Source organism: Leptidea sinapis, chromosome 1 (assembly GCF_905404315.1).
Source record: "Leptidea sinapis chromosome 1, ilLepSina1.1, whole genome shotgun sequence".
In the NCBI taxonomy this organism is placed as follows: domain Eukaryota; kingdom Metazoa; phylum Arthropoda; class Insecta; order Lepidoptera; family Pieridae; genus Leptidea; species Leptidea sinapis.
The window spans coordinates 141859-163946 of NC_066265.1; the positions used below are offsets into that span (position 1 = coordinate 141859).

Sequence of the window (22088 nt, forward strand, 5' to 3'; positions counted from 1 at the left end):
TTCGGTAACTGAGTAGGCTAAATAAATATTGAAATATAAGTACACTCGCATCAATCCTCTCATTAAAAATCACCAAAATACATATTGAGTCCTTTAAAGCTACCACTAGACTAAAAAAAAGCGAAACTCCCTGTCTATGTTATTTGCGCTCTTTAGGTGTATTCCTTATTGGCCACAATTGTACTTGTAAAATATACTCAATACTCATATCTAACCTAATATAACAGGTAAATAATTAAATTAAATATATAAGCAAATCAATTTAAATAATGTTAGAATGAAGGTCTGAAATGTAACTCAAAAATATCCAATATAATATTACCACAGAATAGGGATGGATACTTACGTATAACATATTATACTACCTAACTGGTTTGAAACTCCTTCCTCATGAACATACTTTACAAACGCAGAGCCATCTATTGCTATAAATAAATAAAAGCTTCATACAAGTTACTAGTCCATTACGTTGATAATGCGTTCTCAAGTCGCAATGCGTCATACTGATTTTCGGTTATAATCGTCCAACGCTGAGTGACGCCGATTGTTGACCTAAATGGCGTGGGCCGTGGAACCGTGCGCTATGCAAGACGCTGCCCTCAATCAATAGCATGTTCCGTGCTCGTAATTTGAAGTATGGACAGAGGGCACCACTGAATATGCAATTACGCACTTTGTCGTACAAACTACAAACATTTACCCAATAACAGCTAATATATTTTCATATTTTTAACATTTAAATCGTGACTTTTAGTATTAGATAAGCAAAATAAACCTTATAATTTTATGTAGTCCCAAATTATTGAACATTTGACAGACGCTACATGTACACTGTACACTGTGACTGTACAGTTATAGTTATACACCGCCATCTTGCGTATACAGTGTCAATTTAGAACAGTTTGGGTCTAGTTTGGGTGTTGTAATTCCGTACATTGTGATGTGAAATTTTGAAATCATACTTCCTAGTGCTTGAACTTTATCGGTAAGTTGTTGTAAATAAACAATGAATCGAATGGCGCAAAATTTAATTCATAGCAGATACTAAATACGAATTGACTGAGCTTGTTTTAAGTTTTAACCAAGCACTTGGTAGAAGTGTCGCCCGCTATCGATTAGGGCTTCATTTTCAAATCAAGCATAATATTTTAGTGAGCTTGTTCAGTGTGTAATAATTATTCTATTTCAGTTTCAGTGCTAGACGAAAAAAATTGTGCAAGTAATGTGAGTTTGGAACTAAGAAAATGAGTGAGTTAAAACAGGTGAAAGTGGATAACTGGGGAATATACTTCCTCCAGAAGTTAAAACACTTTTTTAACCGAACGGATTATTGTGATCTTACCCTCCAATTTCAAGACAATGCTCAGTTAAAAGTTCATAGATTGGTTTTAAATGCATGCACAGAGTACTTTGAGATACTGGAAAGAACATGTGAAATGTATGAAGATTGCTTAATCATGCCTGATGACTTGCAGGCTGATGTTGTTGTACCAATAGTCAACTTTATGTATACTGGTCAGTTAGAATTTAAAATGGATCTGCTAGAAAAGTTATATCAAACATCGGTAGTAATGAATATTCCTGTATTAACAAAACTTTTGGATTCACACCGAGTTAAAAATTTACCATTAAGAACAAATCCAATTGCAAAAAGATATTCTAGAACTCCTAATACTAAGAAGAAACCCATTATGACCTCACCTAAAACTTTACCCATTAATCTACCTAAAAAGAGAAATTATCAAACTGCCTTTGAAGATATAAATTTTTCAAGTAAAGATAAGAGTACTATTGCAGATCTAGTTGTTGCTAATGGGTTTTTACATGATGAAATAGCAAAGCAAACTACTAAGCTTAAACCTGTTATAAAGGATCCTAAACCAACCCGTTATGAACTACCAATGGAGTTGGATGGGGATGGTATTTTTGAAAATTCTTTTACAAGCATATCTTATGGCTCTAAACCCTTAATGGTACATCCTTCAAGCACAAAACAATATGCGTCTAACAAAAGTAGACTATTTGATGAGCCTTCAAGTTCAAAGACATTTTTAAGTGGTAATTCAACTATTGACATTGTTGAATGTAGAAAGATTACAGAAAGTGAAGAATATGAAAATGATTCAAGTGAAACCATTCTCGGGGATAGCTATGAAGCTCATAGCTTAAAGAAAGAAAAAAATAAAGACTCAAGCCAACTTTTTGATCAAATTTTAATCAATGATTCACCGAGGGTGGAAATTGAAGCCAAAGATCGGAAACAAATTGGAAATTTAGATCATGCCAAAATTATTAGTGAAGTTCTCAAGAGATATCCACACTTGGTAAAATCTAATAAAAATATAAAGCTTAAAATTTTAAATACACATAATAAGCCTAAAAAATTAGTCAAACCAAAAATTGAAGTCCCAGATTTCACATATGAGTCTGATGTTGTTGATTCTAAGGAAGCAGCTCGTCTTATAGCCCTTGGGGCTGAAAATGTTAAGGGTCCATGGATTTGTCTAATATGTGGGACTCCAGGTAGAGCATTGCATTTCACTACTTATTACAAATATCGACGTCATCTAGTTGATGTACATCGCGAGAAACCTGTCTCCACTATGTGTGAATATTGTGGTTTAAAGTCTACTAAACATAATTATTTGTTGCATCATATGTACACAAAGCATGGTATTGAACCACCCCCTGTATACAAATTCCCAAAATGTAATGTTTGTGATTATGTTGCACTGACAGAAAACCTTTTAGTTAAACATAAGTTATCACATACAGAGAATCGCAAATTCCGTTGTACAATTTGCTCTGCTACATTTCGTTCAACAAATTTACTTATGTCCCACATCCAAAAAACTGGACACAAATATTCTCTAGGCAGTAAAGTTGTACCACAATGTGTTTATTGCTCAAAAAAATTTACTCGTGACAGTAATCTCTACTCACACTTGAAAACTTTCCATTATAAAAATGCTAGAAGTGATGGAATAATTGAGGAATCTGATGAAGAAAGGCAATTAGGAGAAATTGGAAAGGAAGAAGAACCAAAATATATAGAAGTGGAATTGCCAGCCTATGACACTCAATCTGAAGAAATGTATGGCAAGGAATTGAAACCGGAACAAGGTAATATAGAGATTGTCATGACTAAGAAGTCAATTACAACACAGAAAAGCAAAATATTAAATAGTAGCTTCTCTAAATTACCTTCAGTTAATAAAGGCTCAGCTGGTGTTCAAAATGTATTGAATAAAAATGAATACATACAAACACACACACCTAAAAAGAAACAAGAAATTGTTGTAATTGATAATAATGAATACATTCTCCAAGATTTCCAATTAATTCCAAAGCAAGAACACACAAATGTGAGCTTTTTATCAGACAATTACCAGACAGAAACTGATGAAAGAATGGACTTAGCAAGACAATCAACATCTGACTACTCTGAAATATATGAAACCAAAACAGCAGATGCAGAGATGTTATTGAAATCTCAGACAAATGTTAATGAACCAATTCAAATTGTTGTTTCAAATGAAGAAGAATACAATGCCTTATTATCCTCAAACCATTCGATTATTTTTGATAACACCAATGCCAATAAGTCATTAACAGTATTAACAGCACCAAGTACTACCATTGCAAACCCAAATATGGCTATCAATAATGCATCTTCAAATAATAATAATATGATGCTCATACAGGAAGATTATACTTTAAATACAACTAATACTAATTTATCAGATAATCCAAATATAGTAGTTGTATATGGCCATGCCACTGAAGGAAACAGCAACCAATACCAGTTAATTGCAACCTCACAAGGTATTGATACTCAGTATATCCAATCAACTGCTATTTTAACAAAAAATTTGGAGACTATATCTACATCGATAGCAAGTGCACATGACATATCTCATATTGGGGCAATCACAACAAATGCTACATGGCAAAATAATATACAAGATACAGAAATTATACCTATTCCTATGAGTGAACAAGTACAACATTCTGAAGATGCTAATGAAGATGAAGAACAACACAATTTGATTCAACTTCCTGAAGTAAACATGCATGTCACACAGGAAATACAACAAGAAAATATTTCTTCCCTACCACTTCAAACAGAGATGTCTCATGTTGATATTATTGAAAATACTAATAGTCAAGTAAGTTTTCAAAAAGATTCTGCAATGATTGCTTCAAATGCTTATGAAATAGGAACTGTCATACCAAAAAGTGGATCATCAACTGTGATCCAAACCATAGAATCTATAGGGGAGGGTGCTTCAGCAGATATTGTTGATCATCAACAGAATCAAGACATTGTGAATGAATCTATATCTATGATTTCAGAACCAGCTTTAGAAATTAGTGTTGCTGCCAAACTGGATTCCAATGAATCAATTGTAAATAATGAAAATATAATTGTAATGCACAGCTCAGAAGCTAACGAAAACTCAGTTACCATGAGTAACCCTTCTGTTGAAATTATACCAATAATTAATGAGGCAGATCAAAGTGAAATAGATAATGTCATGTTACAGACTAACACCCAAAATGATTTAATGACTGATCATCATACAAACAGTGAACATACTGATGAGCCATCAGAAAATGCAACCATTCTAAATGAAGATGAAGAAACAATTGAAAATATTGCAAAAGACATTGGCATTGATCCTAGAACTTTCAAAAAAAATAAAACATGTATAGCAAGTAATGAATGCAGCAAAGGTGAAATTGTACAGCCTCCTCAAATAGCCAGTCTTGCATCAGAATGGTCGGATGATGAAAATGAGTTAACAGGAGGTGCTAAGAACAAAGTCAATCAAAATATTGTGACACAAGATATTCAAGCCAATAAAAGTTTGCCAGAATGTATTAAAAATGTCATCAACAATGACAGTAATGATAAAATTATAAGAGATAGTTCTGGATCTTTAAAAACAGAAGACAGTGAGAGAATCCAAGAAAGTATACAAGAACCACAGAAAAAGCTTTCTTCTCTTCTCAATGATTGGGAAGATAATGATTCACAAGATAATCTAGAGACAAAAGAAAATGATTCTCCTATGGGTGTATTAGTTACAGAAGAAGTGGTAGAAACAGAACAAATAGCAGAGAACACACCAGAGGTACATGTTGAATGTGATACAAAACATGAAAACATAAGGAGTCTTGTAAGAGACTGGGAAGATGATGATGACGAAACTAAACAATGATGAGATTTGAAAAATTTAAAACAATGTGGATAAATAACAAAACAAATTCATTTTGACGTGAAAATATATAAAAAAAAGATAGCTAAAATAACTAAAGATAGTAACAGAAATATACAATCCTCTGGTGGAAGTCTATCCAAAAAATCAATAGTATTTTATGATTAGAAACTAAAGCTTACAAAGGTAATTGTAACAGATATTTGACTGTGGAAAACACATACTGTATGTTTTTTTGTGTTTTATGCATATGCATGCATATTAGTGCATACTAATAACAGATAGTTACAAGGTTTTTTAAATCATATATTTGATCAGGAGTCCAAATGGAAATATGAATTCTGTCTGATTATATTAATAATTTAATAAAAGAAATAAAATATTTCAAGTAAATATTCTCATACTTAGATTAACACTTGTATATAGGATATATTAAGTAATTACCTAGATAAGTTGTATTAAGTTTAAGTCATAGATTTTGTGAAGTTTGAAAATTGGATTATTATCTTTAATATAAATTCAACTTATTGATCTTAAATATATTTAAATTATGTATGTAGTGCCTGTTGATGATTAGAACTATGTTAGCCATTAGTATATCCTAATGTGTAATATTTTACAATGTATTAAAGTTTTGTCACAAAAAAAAAATTTACTACTTTTTACCTACACAAAGTTATTAGTATTAGAGCTGGCCACAGTTTGCATTCACCATATGTGACATCCAGACCCCTTTGCATTTTGAATGTAGTCAGAAGAAAAGCCACAGCATGTGCCTACAGAGCTCATAATGTGGCTGAACAATTTGCACATGGCATCGAGTGTCACTTTCTACAGCCTGCAGCAGTCTGAAAACTTGGAGTAAGAAGATAAACTGACAGGCACAATCTAATTGGAACATATATTGCATTATGTTAATAGATTTTTAAAAAGTAATCTTTGCTTTTGTCTTAAATTTTGCATTTTTTCTGTTCCATTATAACAAGGAATGCAATAGGTATGTTTTATGAAATACGAGGATCAATTAACCTAGGAACATGGCACCTGATGGTAGTACATTACCCCGCCGCCCAAACTTGCAATACCAGAGGAAAAACAATCTTAGATATTATGTGAATAACCATATCATATCATCCTGATAGCACTACTAGAGGTCATTCCATTGTTTTGTAGAAGAAAGTTCCTTGAAAACGCCAAATCTACTAAATTGTGTAAAATGAGGGGCTTGATGGAAACTTGTTATCATTTGGGCAGTTTGGTCTGCAAATTATACTATTAGCAACATGATTATCCATATCTGGGAACCTCTTGGAGCTTGTCTTATTAGAACAAACCATAGAACCATGTAAAGTAACACACAGATTGCCCTATGTTGTCTGGATCCAAGCCAACTTACATACATATGGACATTGTACAAGAGATCTACAAGTAGTCATATACTTACCCTCAAAACGACTGATGCAGCAAATATCCTCGTTATTATTATTAGTTATACAATTATACTCAATTTTACAACCTGATTATGTGAAATATGCTGTATTGAGATAGCAGAGACTTCGTCAGGAATAACTAGGCATGCTGTGCCATCACAAGGTGGTGGTGCAAGGCATTTTTGTTGGAGTAGGTTCTCCTAATATTGCAAAAGTACATAATATAGGTATAGGGTGATGTTACACTATGTATGTTGCTGCCTTGTTTCTCCTCAGCAAAAAGGGGTATTGTGCATTCTTTAGAAGATGATGGATGGCTTGATCAATGCTAGGTAAAGGATAAGTGTTGATGTATTCTGTGCAAGTAGCATTAATACATCGGAGCCTAACCTATTGTCTTCCGCATTAAAATCCCTTCTTATTTAATCCATTGTCTTGGAAACCCCAATCTTGGTGGAAAGGCTTATACAAAATGTTTGTAAAACATTAATATTGTATTAACTTTAACAGTCAACAAGTCTAGTTCATGGTGTATTAATTCAGCAGTTGTAGGAAAATGGAAACAATATTCATGTAAAAATAATGTCTTATATTTAAAAAAATTCTACATAATTGTAAAAAGAAAGTTGTTGAAAGTGCATTGTTGATTTTAATTTTGAATGCTCAATATTAGCTTCCATATGAAAGTTGGTCACCATAGGATAGTTCTTTCCATTACATTAATGTTTAAGCAGTAATATTATTGCACAAATTATCCAGGATAATTCTTTCATCCAGCACCCTCTGGATTTAAAACCATAATTTTCTATATAATATATGCTATCACAGTGCAGCAATACTTTCTTACAGTAGACAGACTCATCCATAGAAATGACATGTTAAAAACAAAAAATCCACAAAAGCAATCTTATCTATATTATTATAATTTGATATAGCTATTGCAATGTTTTAAATAATCTATATGTAGTTCTTGATGCAAATTGGGATTAGAATGTATGATTGACTTGAACATAATTTGGTGAAAGTTCAGATGTTTATAAACAAAGTTTCACTCATGTAAAATAAAGTTGAGAATTATGAATAAGGAAAGTTCAGATACAAATCTATAATTAATTTAAAACATAGTTACAAACAAAACATTTATTATAGCTTTTTATAAATTATTGCAATATTGATTCCCAATGGTAACTATAGGTACATTTTGAATCTCCTGAAGAAAGAATCTATACATAAAATTTAAAATAACCTTAAAATTAGATTTTTATAGAATTATGGAATAGTTCCTTTTTTATAACAAACCAGAACCAGTGTTAATTTACAAATAAGTTAAATTATTTACACCAAGACTTAAACTACAACATTAGTCATTGGATATAACGTGTTTCACCATGAAAGCTAGGAACACAAAACCAACAAGAACAAATAAGTTTGTCAATATGTAATGCATGCTTGATTGATGTTCACTGGTTGTATCACTTTCACCAACACTGTTAGTATTCTCAGCGTGCAACAGAGCTTCCTGCCTCTCCTTCAAAAGCTGCCCAATCTCTTCCACATAATCTGGGAATAGTTCACAAAACATTTTGTTGTTTAGATTAATTTCAAGAGATTCTGCTGCCAGACATCGTTTCTGATATTCTGATGTTTCTATTGAACCCAATGTTGGTGTTTTTTCCAACATGAAACTTAGTAATCCGGTGAGAATAGTTGAAATTGACCAAGCCGGATTCCAAGTATCTGGATGGAAATCAGTAATGCTAAGGCACAATTTAGTATTAGTTTTGAATCGTCCATTTGGGGTGATCATGTAGATAGATGGGGGCTTGAAAGGAAACTCCCTAGGAAATATGATTTTTCCGTGATAATAGCCTCCTTCATATGGACTCTTCTCGGGTCCTTTGACAACATAATGCCATTCTAAAATATTTGAAGGCACCGGTTCTGCAGTCACATACGGTACAGGGTCGTTTTTTAGTCTAAGATAATCTTGTTTGAGCCTACTCGTGGCTCCCGTAACCTTGGATTTTGCCATTATTTGTAAACATAAACAAAGTTTATTTAACTGATTTACTTTGGGTTACTAAAATTAACATATCAACACAAAATATTTTAAAGAAGAAGATAGGTAGTTTATTTTTAAAAATTAATAGTTCCGCAATAACATTATACATAATACAAACAAACGTCATCGAATTCACTAAAATTGACGGCTGAGTTGACGTCAGATGGGTTTGACGGTTGACCCACAGAACACATAAGTAGGTACTACAACGAGGGTTGACCCCAGAAACAAGTGTCATATTACATTATTACAGACTTCAGCTGAGCTCAGAATACCCTTTCCGGATCGGCGCGCTCCGGAACTCGCTGTACACTGTAGATCGGCAAGCTTCCGGCATTTTCGCGGCATTTTCCCCGTGTGTATTATTTTACGTGTAGTTATAAAATGCTTATAACTAGGGTGATTTGAGTGACTGTCACTGAAAGCTATTGAAACAAGCTATAAGACCATGTATAAATTATTCATATTGTCTTTCTTTTTTATTTCACACAGACTTTTCATTTGAAAAAAAGTGTAAAAATAGGTATATTTTAAAATAAATATTGTTATTATTGTTAATTACTTGATTTATTTATTTCCTTTTATGTTTTTGTAATTAATAGTATATGTTAATTATAAAATAAAGCTTAAATCTCCACAAAGAACGATCTTCGTGTAAAGTCTTGATAACGACCGCTCGCTGCGCCGGCCGGGAACAAGTGGACACATAAGTGCTTTGTCCGTAAAGCTATGACGTCGAATATTGTTGGCCTTGAATCGTAACGGATCGAAATGTGTTTGGGAATTCACTCGTTCATAACTGCGTAGGCAAATAAACCATCTTGTACACCTAATAACGGTGAAAACTGGATGAGGTAAAAGAGTGCCCCGCGGCACAGCCGCTCTCATTGTTTTTTGAATTACCAGTGCCCGCGGGCACGGCCGATGCGGAAAGGTTAAAGAACACTTTTGCTCTAACGAGGCTCAGACTGATTATAAATCAAATCAAAATCACTCATGTAGGAAATGACACTTATGAATGTCAAAAATTTTTTTTTCTCATTGAATTTACGTTAAGGGAAAAGAGAAAAGGTAGCAATAAACTCATGCCACTGTAGATGTACCTACAACCAATAATATCAATTAACACAAATGTCTAATATCTAACTTCTAACGTATCATTATAGATCGTAGAATTAGTAATCCTGCATAATAACTGTAATAAGCGTATGCCGAAAGATTCGTTCTGAAAAGAACATTTTATTTTATATAACGTAATATTAGCTCTGATAAGAACCATTTCATAATGCTGTTGGGACTAGTGACATCAGAAGGATGATCACAAAATAGAGGTGAGTCTAAATGCGTCTGATTGTCCCCGGATGCCAAGAGGCGTTCCAGGTCAGACGAGAGTTTGTTAGGGGGATCGGAGAGGGCGTGTCTGGGCCTCTTGACTTGATAACGTGAAGGAGGGGGGGGGGGGGGCGGTATAATCCGCTGCCTCCTTAATCAGGGGATTTGGGTGATTGTCTGAGGACTTAAAGAAAGTTTCGGACAAGCACTTTAGGTGGGGAGCTCTAAGTCCCGGTGAAGGTCTGCGTTTCTAACGCACCAGTGGGCATTGACAGCCTTACGGCAGAAAATGGATTGGAGTTTATCTATAATATTGGGTTTCGCATGAGCGAAAACTGGAGCGGCGTAAGTCATAACCGGTCGAATGCAAACCTTGAAGAGTGTTCGCTTGTTCCTAAAAGACATTTTACTGTGCCTACCTAACATACTGTTTAGGCGGTACAGATAGAAGCGGGCGGTTCCGGTCACCTTCTGGACGTGAGGCCTGAAGGTGAGTTGGGAGTCGAGGGTCACACCCAAGTACTTGGCTGTGGACCTGAAGGGGATAGGGGAGCCTAATAGATGAATGGGTCGGTCCCGGCAGAAGCGTCTGCGCTTAAAATCAAAACGGACTGCGGAGCTTTTTTCCGGGTTGACCTCAATACGCCATTTCCTAAACCAGTCACCTAGCTCATTAACTGAGCGTTGGAGCCTGGAGAGGACTGAAGATATCTGTTGGGACTGGACGTAGAGAGCGGTATCGTCAGCGAAGAGAGAGAGTTGGACTCCATTTCTAGGGATGGGAATATCGTTGGTATACGATATGTATAGAAGTGGTGAGAGCACTGAGCCCTGTGGTACCCCAGCCGTGAGCAGGCGAGGGGAGGAGAGGACACCTTCGTGTCTGAAACGAAAGGTACGTTTGTGAAGATAAGAAGCCACTATGCGGACTAATCGGGATGGGAGGCCTAGAGCGTGGAGTTTATATATTAGGCCTTGTGCCAGACTTTGTCAAAAGCCTTGGCGACGTCGAAGAAGACAGCGATTGTCTTCTTACGTTTGGGATAGAACCCGCTGTAGATGTACTCTACAATGCGGTGGACTTACTGAGGACAAGAGTGTTTAGCACGAAAGCCGAATTGTTGATGTATTATTAAGGGAGGGCCGTCCGTTGGAAAGAGATGCTTTCTGATACGGAACAGAATAACCCGTTCAAAGACTTTCCCCATAGCCTTGAGGAGGCTGATGGGGCGATGGTTGGAGGGGATATTGAGGGGTTTTCCTGGTTTAGGGATCCCTATAACTATGGCCTCTTTCCAAGCGGTTGGAAAGAAGCAGTGGTCGAGGCAGGCGTTGAAGAGGAGGACAAGAAAGAAGATCACCTGCTCGGGGAAGTGTTTGAGCGCCAGGTTGGAAATACCGTCGGCTCCTGGAGCTTTGCGAGGTTTTAATCCACGGATGATGGATTTAACCTCCTCTACAGTAGTTGGAATGGGATCGTCGGTGAGAGGCATTGAATTCAGGCGGCTGACCTCATTCTCCACCGACGCTACGTGGAGGGGTTCAAAAGAAGAAGTGCTGGGTGAGCATTGTGAAGCAATGCTTTCAGCAAAACACTCCGCTTTATACCTGTCCTCGAAAGCTGTACTGCCGTCGGGGCGTATCAAAGGCGGAGTGTGGAATATTGCGTCAGTACGAAGGGCTATCGCCACTTTGTAATACGCCTGGTGTGAAGGGGAAATGTTCTCCATCAGTGAATCCTAGTTGGAATTCCTCAATTCGGAGAGACGTAACCTAACTTGGCTCTGGAGGAAGTTAGCGCGTGACCTATAGTTGGGCGTTGGGTACTTGGCGGCTCTTCTGAGAGCTGCATTCTTGGCTCTAATGAGGTTCATGACATCGAGTGGGAGCTTATGGTTGTTAACCTTAACCACCCGCTCGTTATCATGGAGAGCGGACTGCACTGTTTGAGTAAGTGCTTTTACCGTGATGTCAATCTTATCCGTACTATCGAAATAGTTGGACGAGATTGCATATGGTGAATTGGGGGCATCAAAAGTTGATGCAAGAGACTCCTTATAACCCTCCCAGTTGGTGAGGGTTTTAGGGTGAGTGGTGGCACGGGTGGGGGCGTGGGGCCCGAGCTTGACGGAGACTGGACGATGGTCGGAGCCCAGGTCATCGAGTGGTTCGATCGCCCTTAAATTAAGAGCGACACCCTTGACCAAGGCGATGTCTAAAATATCGGGAGAGTGTGCTACGTTATCCGGGTAGTGTGTTGGAGAGGTGGGACTTAGGACGTCTAAGTCCATAGACCTAATTAGACGGCGAAGCTTGATGCCATTCCCGTTTGTGGATAGGCACTTCCAGTCAGTGTGTTTGGAGTTGAAATCTTCAAACAAGATGACTGAGTCACCTAGTGAGAGAAGAGTCTCAAGGTCGCTCTGGAGAGGGATCTTGAGAGTAGGGAGGTAGATTGAGGCTATGATCAGAGACGGATGTCCTGACATGCCCAACTGACAAACGGTTGCTTCCATGTTGGTAAGCACTGGAGTAGCGATTTGCGAGCAGTGAAGGGATCTCTTGTAGTAAATGGCTGTGCCTCCGCCACGACGGTCGTCGGCTCTGCCATTGTGTACAAGAGAGTAGGAAGGGATCGATAATCCCTTTGAAGCGTCGGGTTAAAGGAATGTTTCTTGGATAAGCAATAGGTCGATGTCCTTATTGCGACCAAATTCCTTAATCTCTGGGAGGTTGGTGCGCAGGCCGCGCGTATTGAATGAGACAAGTGATACGCCCTGAGGCTTCACTCGCCCCATGTTCTGTGATGAAGCGTTACGCGATTGGGACATTAGTACATAGAATTCACCAGGTCTTGGTGCTCTATCATCGCCATAAGGCGCTCATGTGGAGACCTAGCTGATTTGAATTTGTTGGCGAGAATGTTGAATTCTTTAATGTCGAATTCTCCATTCGTCAAGAAACTCAGGGGGTTATGCACTCCTGAGTCTGGTTGAGGAGGTGTTGCCCATCTGCGGCCACTCGGGGTGACTTGCACGGGGCGGGAATTGACATTAGATGTCTGGGAGACCGGGGCTGCTTGTCTCCAAGAAGTGGAGATTAAAGGCCCGGTTGTCCTGTTCCTCAGTTGAGGGAAGTTTGCGCCAGTGGCCGGAGGTGGCCCTGGTTTTGAAGACTGCTTCTTAGCAGACTTCGTTGTTGAGGGACGAGGGGCGCGGGGACATCCGCGGTAGTTCGCGGGATGTCCTTCCTGCCCACAAAGGACGCAAGCGGGAGGAGTCTCCGCATCGCGGGTGCGCTCGCACTCCTTGGTTGTGTGAGGCTCTAGGCACTTGACGCACCTAGGCGGGGCTGAGCAGTTTGCAGCTGCGTGGCCATAAAGCTGGCAGCGATGGCACTGCCCTGGGAAGCCCCGTCTGTGTGGAGCTTCTACTCGGATGTTTGAGAGCCCACATACGATGAGCTCTCTCTTGAAGATTTCGCTCGACTCGGGGAGATTGGTGAGGATAACCAGAGCCAGTGGGTATTTCCTGCCGGATCGGCTGTACATTTCGTGTACAGCCTCGGCCTTGAACCCTTGCTTGGTCAGGTCCTCCAGGATGACCTTACTGGGGAGCTCATAAGGGACGCCACGTAGAATGGCTTTCACTTTGCGCTCTTCCGGGAGCGCATAAGTGTGGTAAGCAACACTCTTATGAGTGAGGAGGCGAGTGAGGACTCGGAAGTCCTCCGTAGTCGGGACGACTACGCGGATGGCTTCACCCGTGTTGGTAGCACGGGTGTATTGCACCTTTTTGTCGGCGCAGAGCTGTGCAACATAAGTCCACTTTGCCTTGTCTCGGATGAAGATAGGCGGTGGGGGCTTATTTGCAGGGAGGACAGGCGTGCAGCGCGTGGCTGGCTTCATAGATGAGGTGACAGAGACCTCGGGCAAGCTAATGTCGAGAGACATTAGAGGGACAGGGGTTGCCGCGGAGAGTACGTTATCCGAGGTGGTGGCTGAGCGCTTGGACTGGCGCTTCTTCCTGGATTGAACCAGTTGGAAAGGTTCTCCAGAGGGACATCGGGAGGTGTTGACAACGGAGCCAGTGACAGTTCCGTTGTTAGAGTCCTCAGAGGAGGACTGGACTGGCCGCTTTCAGCCGCAGGAGGCGGAGTCGGAGAACTCCATGTCCTCGGAAGTAGATTTGTGAGCGGAGGGCTCATCGGGGGACGCGGGAGAGTCAGCAAGGGGCCGACTTGGAGTGTTGACCACGGAGGAGACGCTATCGAATAGAGACTGGTCGAATTGGATATTTGTGGCTTTAACCAAAGCCGCAATCTGGACTATAAGGGCGTTGCGAAGGTTCGCTGATGGAGCCATACTGATGAAGCCTCCCCGCCGAGGGCAGGGAGCAACGGGGGTTGGAAGTGGCGCGGCTATCCCTAATGGTTATAGCCGCGAACCGTCACCCTTGGGAAAGCCCAAGTGCAATGGGATCGGGTCGTCCGGTTTCCCTCAGGTCAGGAGGCCTGAGAAACGCACTGGGTCAACGTTAGCCAAGTTAGTTGTCACCGTTAGGTATCCTTCAGCTCAACCGCGATGACACGCAACTCACTTACTACAATAAAAATTGCTGTAAACAAGCTGCGGGCCGGAACGAATTCGACGTAACCAGTCGAACTTGGCGTAGTATACCTCGTACCACACGTAGCGGAGCTGCGTAGCGTAGCACTGGGCGTAGCGTGGCGGCGTAGCGGGCACAGGCGCGTGTAGTAGTCTGCTCGGCGCGGGGGCCGAGACATGAATCGACTCGGGGGTCGATCGCTATTCATTAAATTCTAATCAATGAGCAACAGAGTAGGTGCGGAATGCTCATTGACTTCGTATGATCGAGGTTCGACGCGAGTTTACACAAACTGCGATAGCATTAGTTTTAGAGCGAGATAGAACACATAATATTATTCTCAATTCTTATTGAATGAAACGTTTTATTATTGGTTGAAATGTAAGCTTTAGTATTGGTGTGTATTTTCTGAACTTGTAAATATTTTTAAGTAACAATTGTGATTGGGTAACTAGTTTTAAGGATTTTGTATATATATCATGTAACTTTTTAATAAATCATATATCTTCCACATATTCCTCACAGTCAAGCAGTTGTTTTATTTAATCGCCAAACGCTCAGTCTCTAAACCACTCTTAAAGGTCAACATGTACATTTTGAAATTGTTTGTTAAACGATTTAACAAATAATTTCAATTACAATATACATAGTATGTAAAGTGATGCAACAAAAATACTTAAACGTAAAATAGTCAATGCCTTACACGAGTAAGTCAAAAAGTAAATGTAAATTAATACAAAACGAAAGTTATTAATAGTAGCTGCATCATCCTCACACGCCGTAAATAAATAAATAGAGGTATTTTGCGATTATAAAAAAAAAATAATAACTTTTAAGAATCTAACGCAGAGCTTCCGGTAACAGGACCATCCTGCCATCATACACGCCATCACGGGCGCTACTGCCCGTTCACGAACATCACACTCATGGGGCAGCCATCGCCTCCTTACACCATATTTTAGGGAAGGGGAGGACTCATTCCATGTCACCGCCACAAGCAGTAATACGAGTTGTAATAATAGTTGTACGAGAAATTGTGACTACTTTGCTAAACGTGTCAAAATAAATTATTCTAATTGAATTATTTGTATTATTTTTACTACAGTGGACATGTTGTAATATGATCTTATGATTTCTTTAAAAAATCTTTCTTCTCTTTTTTTTTCAAATATATTAATTACAATAATGTTCCCGTTGGGCTGTTAAATAATACTGACCCAGGGGTGGGACAGTCGCCTTAAAGTGACGTTTTCAGAGAACTGTAGTGCCATCTGTTAGTTGGCCCCAAAATTAAAGCTTTGTCAGCTGTCACTCGCTCTGAAACCTGCCCACTTGTCATAAAATGGCGATTGGCGGCTACTTCTAGCGTTGGCGCATGTATGTAGCTCTCGTGTTCCATTTTGCATATTTTTGGTATTGAAATCGAAATGTAAGTGCGTCGAGTCGAGCCTTGTGTTCCTCCGCCTTGCTGTTGCGAATTCACTCCAAAAATCTCCTTATTCTGTGAATTTCTACTTTTTGTGATAGAGACACTTTTGTTTGTGGAATTTATGAACTTTGGTGTAATGCCGAGACGTTATGCTTTCGGTTGTGCGCTCCGTGTTAAGTAAATTATTCTCTTAAATCTTAACAGTATAGTTTATTGACTAATTTAGTGATAAATAAAGTATCATATAAGGTTGGTTCTACTCTCAGGTTCTACTACCGGTCCGTGGATTGAATTGGCAATCATGGTTAAAACTACTATAAACATACCGGTTTTCTTTGCCCCAAAGATTAAACACCAATTCCTCAAATCACCTTATGTCAGACTTCAGACTCCCCCTGACTTATATGGTTTAACACAGTTAATAATAATTGACGCTGTGCTGGCTTCTGACACCGTTTTTATCAAGAGAAAGTCAATATATGAGTCCAAAATCTAATACTAGCCCAATGGTCATAGCACTAGGTTATCACAATTTGTCTGATGGCTTTAATAGTCACTCAAGTTATTTAATAATGTTATTTATTATTTTCAGAGATTCCAATGCATCATTTCCCAGATGCTGTCAAATTTCCTGAGCAGTTTAAAACTTGGGTCAGTCTTGTTGGTGGAAACCCTGAAACATCTGATTTTGAATATTATAAGAAGAAGAGAATTTGTCATATATACACTTTTCTGACAGACACAGAAATCGTAATCAACAGCTAAGCACATTGGCAGTTCCGATGCTTCATCTGCCTGGTAAATCCCCTAATTTTACACATATTGAGTTTATATTCGATTCTATTCCTTATTCTGTCAGATTTAGTCACACCACTAAGAATCTTTGTTGAATTGATGGTTTTTTTGAAGGTATATTGTATCATTCTGGAAACACCTGATTTTTTTACACAGTTGTGATTACAAAATTCAGTGGTTGCATTTCTAGCTGAAACTGGTTAATTATCAGTGTAAATCATTAAATTGATAAAACATAATTTTATTTATTTCTTTATTGCTCCAACAGGGTGAACACCAATACAATTCTTTAAGAACTAACACAGATATAACAATTTAAGTGACACCCCAATTATAGGTGCAAATCGAGAACAATTAACAAACGAACACAAACAGAGTTTTAGCAAAATTAATAAGCAATAAATATTAAAAAAAATTGTATTTCAAAATTTTAAATTAATTAAAACTATGAGAAATTAAATTTAAATTAAAATAAATTAAAGTCCTATGGAAAAAGAGCTCATCAAATAAATCATTGTTAATACATTAGATCTAAAACGATTACAATTGCAAAATTAGACATATTACACATATTAGCGAAAGCTGGTATGTAACAGAGTGTGAGGACATAACAGAGTGCTGTATTTTTCTTTTGTAGCTATGAAGGTGATCATAGAAGATATCAATAGCTTGGCCACCCTTAATATAATTATCATGTCCATTAACAGTGCAGTTATGAACAGCGTTGTAAGTTCTTGTAGTTCTGTTCAAAGGAGAATTGAGGCCCAGATTAGACCGCACTGGACTCATTATAAATGGGGTGTATTTCTTGGACCTGGGCAGTCTTCTTTGAACAAAAATGTTTAATTTTGAAATTAGGTAAGGACTGTCGATTGTGCTGTTGACCAGTTTATACAAAAATACAGCATCATGCATTTTTCTGCGGTTATTTAACGAAACTAAACCGAAGCATCGCAAACGATCTTTATAGTTTGGGAGTTTCTTGGCCAAATTACACGAATAAGATAGGTGCCATGAAAATCTCTTTTGTACCAAGCGCTTATTGAAAACATCGTAGTGAGGGTTCCATACGACACTGCAATAGTCCAGAGAGCTACGCACTAAACAGTTGTATAATAATATTTTAGTACTGGGTAACTTAAGCTCCCTGATGCTTCTTATGACAAACCCAAGAGTCTTGAAGCTTCTCTTTACAATGTTGTCAATATGTACATTGAATCTCAGCTTTCAGTCAAGGGTGACTCCCAAATCGCAAATATGATCGACCTCAGTCAACGGTGCGCAGTTGAGGTAGTGTGACCTGGGTATTTTTGTTTTCTTTCTCGTGAAGCTTATAACATAACATTTCTGATTATTTCGGGACATGCCATTTATACCACCATCTGCTCAATCTATCCAAATCTCTCTGCAACAAAACACAGTCATCAGACGAGTTGACTGGTCTGAAAAATTTTAAGTCATCCGCAAACATATAAAATTTAGAATTTTGAAAGCAAGTTCCAATATAATTTATAAATATATTGAAGAGCAAGGGCCCAAGATGAGAGCCCTGTGGTACCCCAGACACGGCTGTAAAACATTTAGAGGAATGCCCGGCTATAACAACTTTAGATTTTCGATCCACTAAGTATGACCTAAACCAGTTTAACAGAATATCGGACAACCCACAGGACGAAAGTTTCTACAGAAGGGACTCGTGATGTACTCTGTCAAAAGCCTTGCTGAAGTCAGTATATATAGCGTCGGTACAGCCGCCATGGTCCACTTTCCCAATAACGTCTTCGACAAAAGAAAACAGATTAGATACGGTGGACCTAGACTTTACAAAACCATGTTGTTCTAGGACAATCAACTGTTTGAAGTGCCAGATATGTGTAGGATAAACTAGCTTTTCGAAAACTTTAGCAAAAATGGGTATGAGAGAAATGGGTCTATAATTTGTTGCTCTTGTAGCATCACCACTTTTATATAATGGCAGGATTAGAGACGTTTTCCATGTCGTTGGGAATACACCAGTTTCCAAGGATTTGTTGAAGATAATGGAGAGTGGCCAAGCCAAACCACTGGCACATTTTACTGCAAAAATGGACGGTATTTCATCCGATCCGGCGCCCTTACCAGAGTCAAGTCTTTTTAATACTCTGTAAACCTGATTCTTAGTAACAGATATTGACGCCAAAAAATTTGAGGTGAGAGGTGTATTAGGCTCAACAAAAGTAGGTAATTGGTCTCTGTTGTAAACTGATGAGAACTGAGTGGCAAAGAGATCACAAATTTCAGGTCCATTTCTTGCGGTGCTGTCATTTAGAGTAATTTGGGCGGGAAAATTAGTCTTTCCTCCTCTCTTAGATTTAACAAAGTTCCAGAATAACTTGGGATTAGATGACAGGGAACATTCTAAGTTCTTCAAGTAACTCAAGTAAGTACAAGTACTCCGTAATTGGTTTTATGAAGATGATCACAACGTTCACGTAACATTTCAAACGTAACTAGATCTCTAGGGTTATTATATTTTCGATATTTTATTCTGTATTTATATTTTTCCTTTATAGATCTTATTAGTGCAGTGGAGAACCATAAGGGATACTTACTGCTGCTTATATTTACATATCAGAAATCTCAGAGTACTATAGAATACTTCTACCATGTCATCAACTGTACAACAATGCTTAAGCTTAGCATTCCAATTAACATTATTTATTTCATTAAAATACTTCGCGTAATCCGCTTTGTAAAAACGAAATTTAAAGTCGCGGCTCGCGGATAGGTTTTCTACGCTAGTGAGAGAGATATAGAATTCAACAGGAGGATGTAGCGGATCTATTGCAATTAAAGGCTTTGGGCATGTTAGTTGTGATAAAGGTATGGAGCTCAGTAATAAATCCAGTGTTTTACCCTTATAGTTAAGACATGAGTTGTATTGACTGAGATTGTTCAGGGATATGAAGTCTTTAAGCTTATTTTGAAGCGAACTGTTAGAGAATTGCGGAGTTAGAGCAAGAGAATTACTTTTCTCCCAGATTATGCCACTTAAGTTACAAGTCACCTAAGATGAGAGCGTCACTAGAATGATTTTCTAAGATGTGATTACTATTGATGAAAAACGTGTCGAGTGTATGAACTTGAACCGGCGGCGGAAGATAAACACCACAAATAAGTAAATCTACAGGACAGTTATTTTTATCTCGTACTTCAAGTTTAATCCAAAGGTCCTCGCAATCCGATTCAAGCTCAAATAAACGAAAGGATTTTAAGCGCTTGGAGACTGCAATCAAAACACCACCGCCTTCCTTCTTAGAATGAAAGCCACGACTCTCGCGATCTCGCCTATACACATTATAACGATCGTCGAAAATTTCGCCATCGGACACACTGTTATTCAGCCAAGTCTCTGTGAGAACTAATATGTCATAGTAGCAACACACTATGCTATTAAATAGCTCGACAGTTTTAGTTCTGAGCCCCCTTACATTTTGGTAACATAAATTAAGATTCTAGATGTAGTGCCCTTTAGTAAGTAATAATTATGGCAAGCATAGCGTTATTATGACAATTGATTGATGTATACTTTTAATATGAATATTTATTTTATTTTATTAAGAAAACCAACAGCATATTACAGATTAGATAAATAACTACTAATATTTTACGGTTTCCGAATAATTTCAACATGGTGCGATACCTACTAAACAAAAATGAGATTTATCTTGAGATTATATAGGTCGTTTCATTACATAAAAAAAAACTGTTACTAAATATATACATAAAAGGTAATACATAAATATGTATAGTATATGTGGTAAAATAAATAAACATATTAATATATTATGTTAGTGCATCAGTTACTTAGATGTATCATTGAAAGTAGCTATGAGTTCTGATTTGAATTTAGATTTATTTATGCTGAAAAGATCTACGTGACTGAAGGTTGTGTTGTAAGTATGTATTGCCCGTGATATGAAAGTGTTTTTGGAATAGTTTGTATAGTGTAGTGGTTCATATAGTAGATTCGTGTGCCTCGTGCGGGTTGACGGTGTACAGTATGATATTTTAGAGGTCAATTTATCACAGTCAACAAAGCTGTTCACAATATCAAATAATATAATTAGACTCCTCGTTCCTGCGCATGAAGATACGTCCATCGCGCACCCACACATCTATATTGAAGTTCTTTCGCCTTGCTGTTCGCATTGTAGTTCGATATTGGTTGACCTCAACTGCTGGTCCAACCGAGAGAGCCGCGATGAAACCAAGTTGTAGTTTTCAAGTAGTGTTTCATTTTCTTTTTTCAAGCCTTCCACCACTAAGGACTGCGCTTTCTGTACTTCTTTAACTTTTTCCAGCTCATTATTAAAGAACGATATCGAAGCTTCAAGAGACTATACCGTTTTCTGGATATCTAATAATTGAGGCATAAATTGAAGCATATAAGATGTTAGAAGCTCTTCGCGAATGATGTCACGAATACTACTTGCTGTAAGGCACGAGCAGTTAGCCTTGCTGCGGGCTTTAGTGCGCTGTGTGACGAAATCATCTTGATGTATTATAGACTGTGCCGTGCGCACTGGCGTATCAGAATTATCACATCCCCTTACGTTCCTTGGTGTGGCAGAGGACGCATACCCAGTTAGCTTTACAGTCGGTTGACAAGGCTTTGTACTCCTCTAAGGTGAAATTTAAGCATGAATAATGGTAATTAGCCCCGCACCTTGAGCAATGTAATACTAAATTATCTTCTAATTTATCAAGGCAACCATGGCATTTACCTTGATAATCCATGTTTGATATCTGTTAAATTCACCAAACTAGGGAGATGTTTTTATTTCTAATGTATAAAGGATATGTCTCGTCAGCAGATTAAGATATCGGTTGCTATTATATTATATTATTTGATATCGCTCCAACAGTAATTAACACACTGCTTTGTAGTTAACGTAATGCTGATTTTGGTTGAATGAACGATTTCTGTTTGCGAGCGAACTAGTATCAAATGTATTACCTCTGAACAAAGTATAAACAGTCACAGTGTCGGTATGCGCGAAAAAGGCTTAAGCGCCGTGCATATCGCGTCGCTTACGCGTTTTATGCAGTGACTCAGCACAGTAATGAATTATGGTTATTATTAGGGACAACTTGTTTTTGAGTTTAATCACAATATGTAACACTATTATTTTACCTTTAAGGATTTTAATACACCAAAACACACACTTT

At 38.2% G+C, this 22088-nt stretch overlaps 2 protein-coding genes across 4 annotated transcripts; one reads left to right on the forward strand and one right to left on the reverse strand.

The window, feature by feature from the left end:
• The first annotated feature begins 685 nt into the window (after positions 1-685).
• LOC126967934 (centrosome-associated zinc finger protein CP190) lies at positions 686-6158 on the forward strand. 3 transcript variants are annotated; one of them, XM_050812648.1, is made up of 3 exons: positions 686-985; positions 1190-4169; positions 4357-4500. In XM_050812648.1, the coding sequence occupies exons 2-3, from the start codon at positions 1245-1247 to the stop codon at positions 4366-4368; spliced, it is 2937 nt and encodes a 978-aa protein (XP_050668605.1). In that variant the 5' UTR covers positions 686-985; positions 1190-1244; the 3' UTR covers positions 4369-4500. The 3 variants fall into 3 exon arrangements, with proteins under 3 accessions (XP_050668605.1, XP_050668595.1, XP_050668614.1); XM_050812638.1 differs by having other exon boundaries at positions 697-985; positions 1190-6158; XM_050812657.1 differs by lacking the exon at positions 686-985 and having other exon boundaries at positions 4025-4169; positions 4357-6158.
• A 1062-nt stretch (positions 6159-7220) lies between these two features.
• On the reverse strand, positions 7221-8907 carry LOC126967970 (ubiquitin-conjugating enzyme E2 J2-like). The gene has a single exon (XM_050812705.1). It carries the CDS (start codon positions 8682-8684, stop codon positions 8013-8015), a length of 672 nt encoding a protein of 223 aa, XP_050668662.1. The 5' UTR covers positions 8685-8907; the 3' UTR covers positions 7221-8012.
• Positions 8908-22088: the final 13181 nt, after the last annotated feature.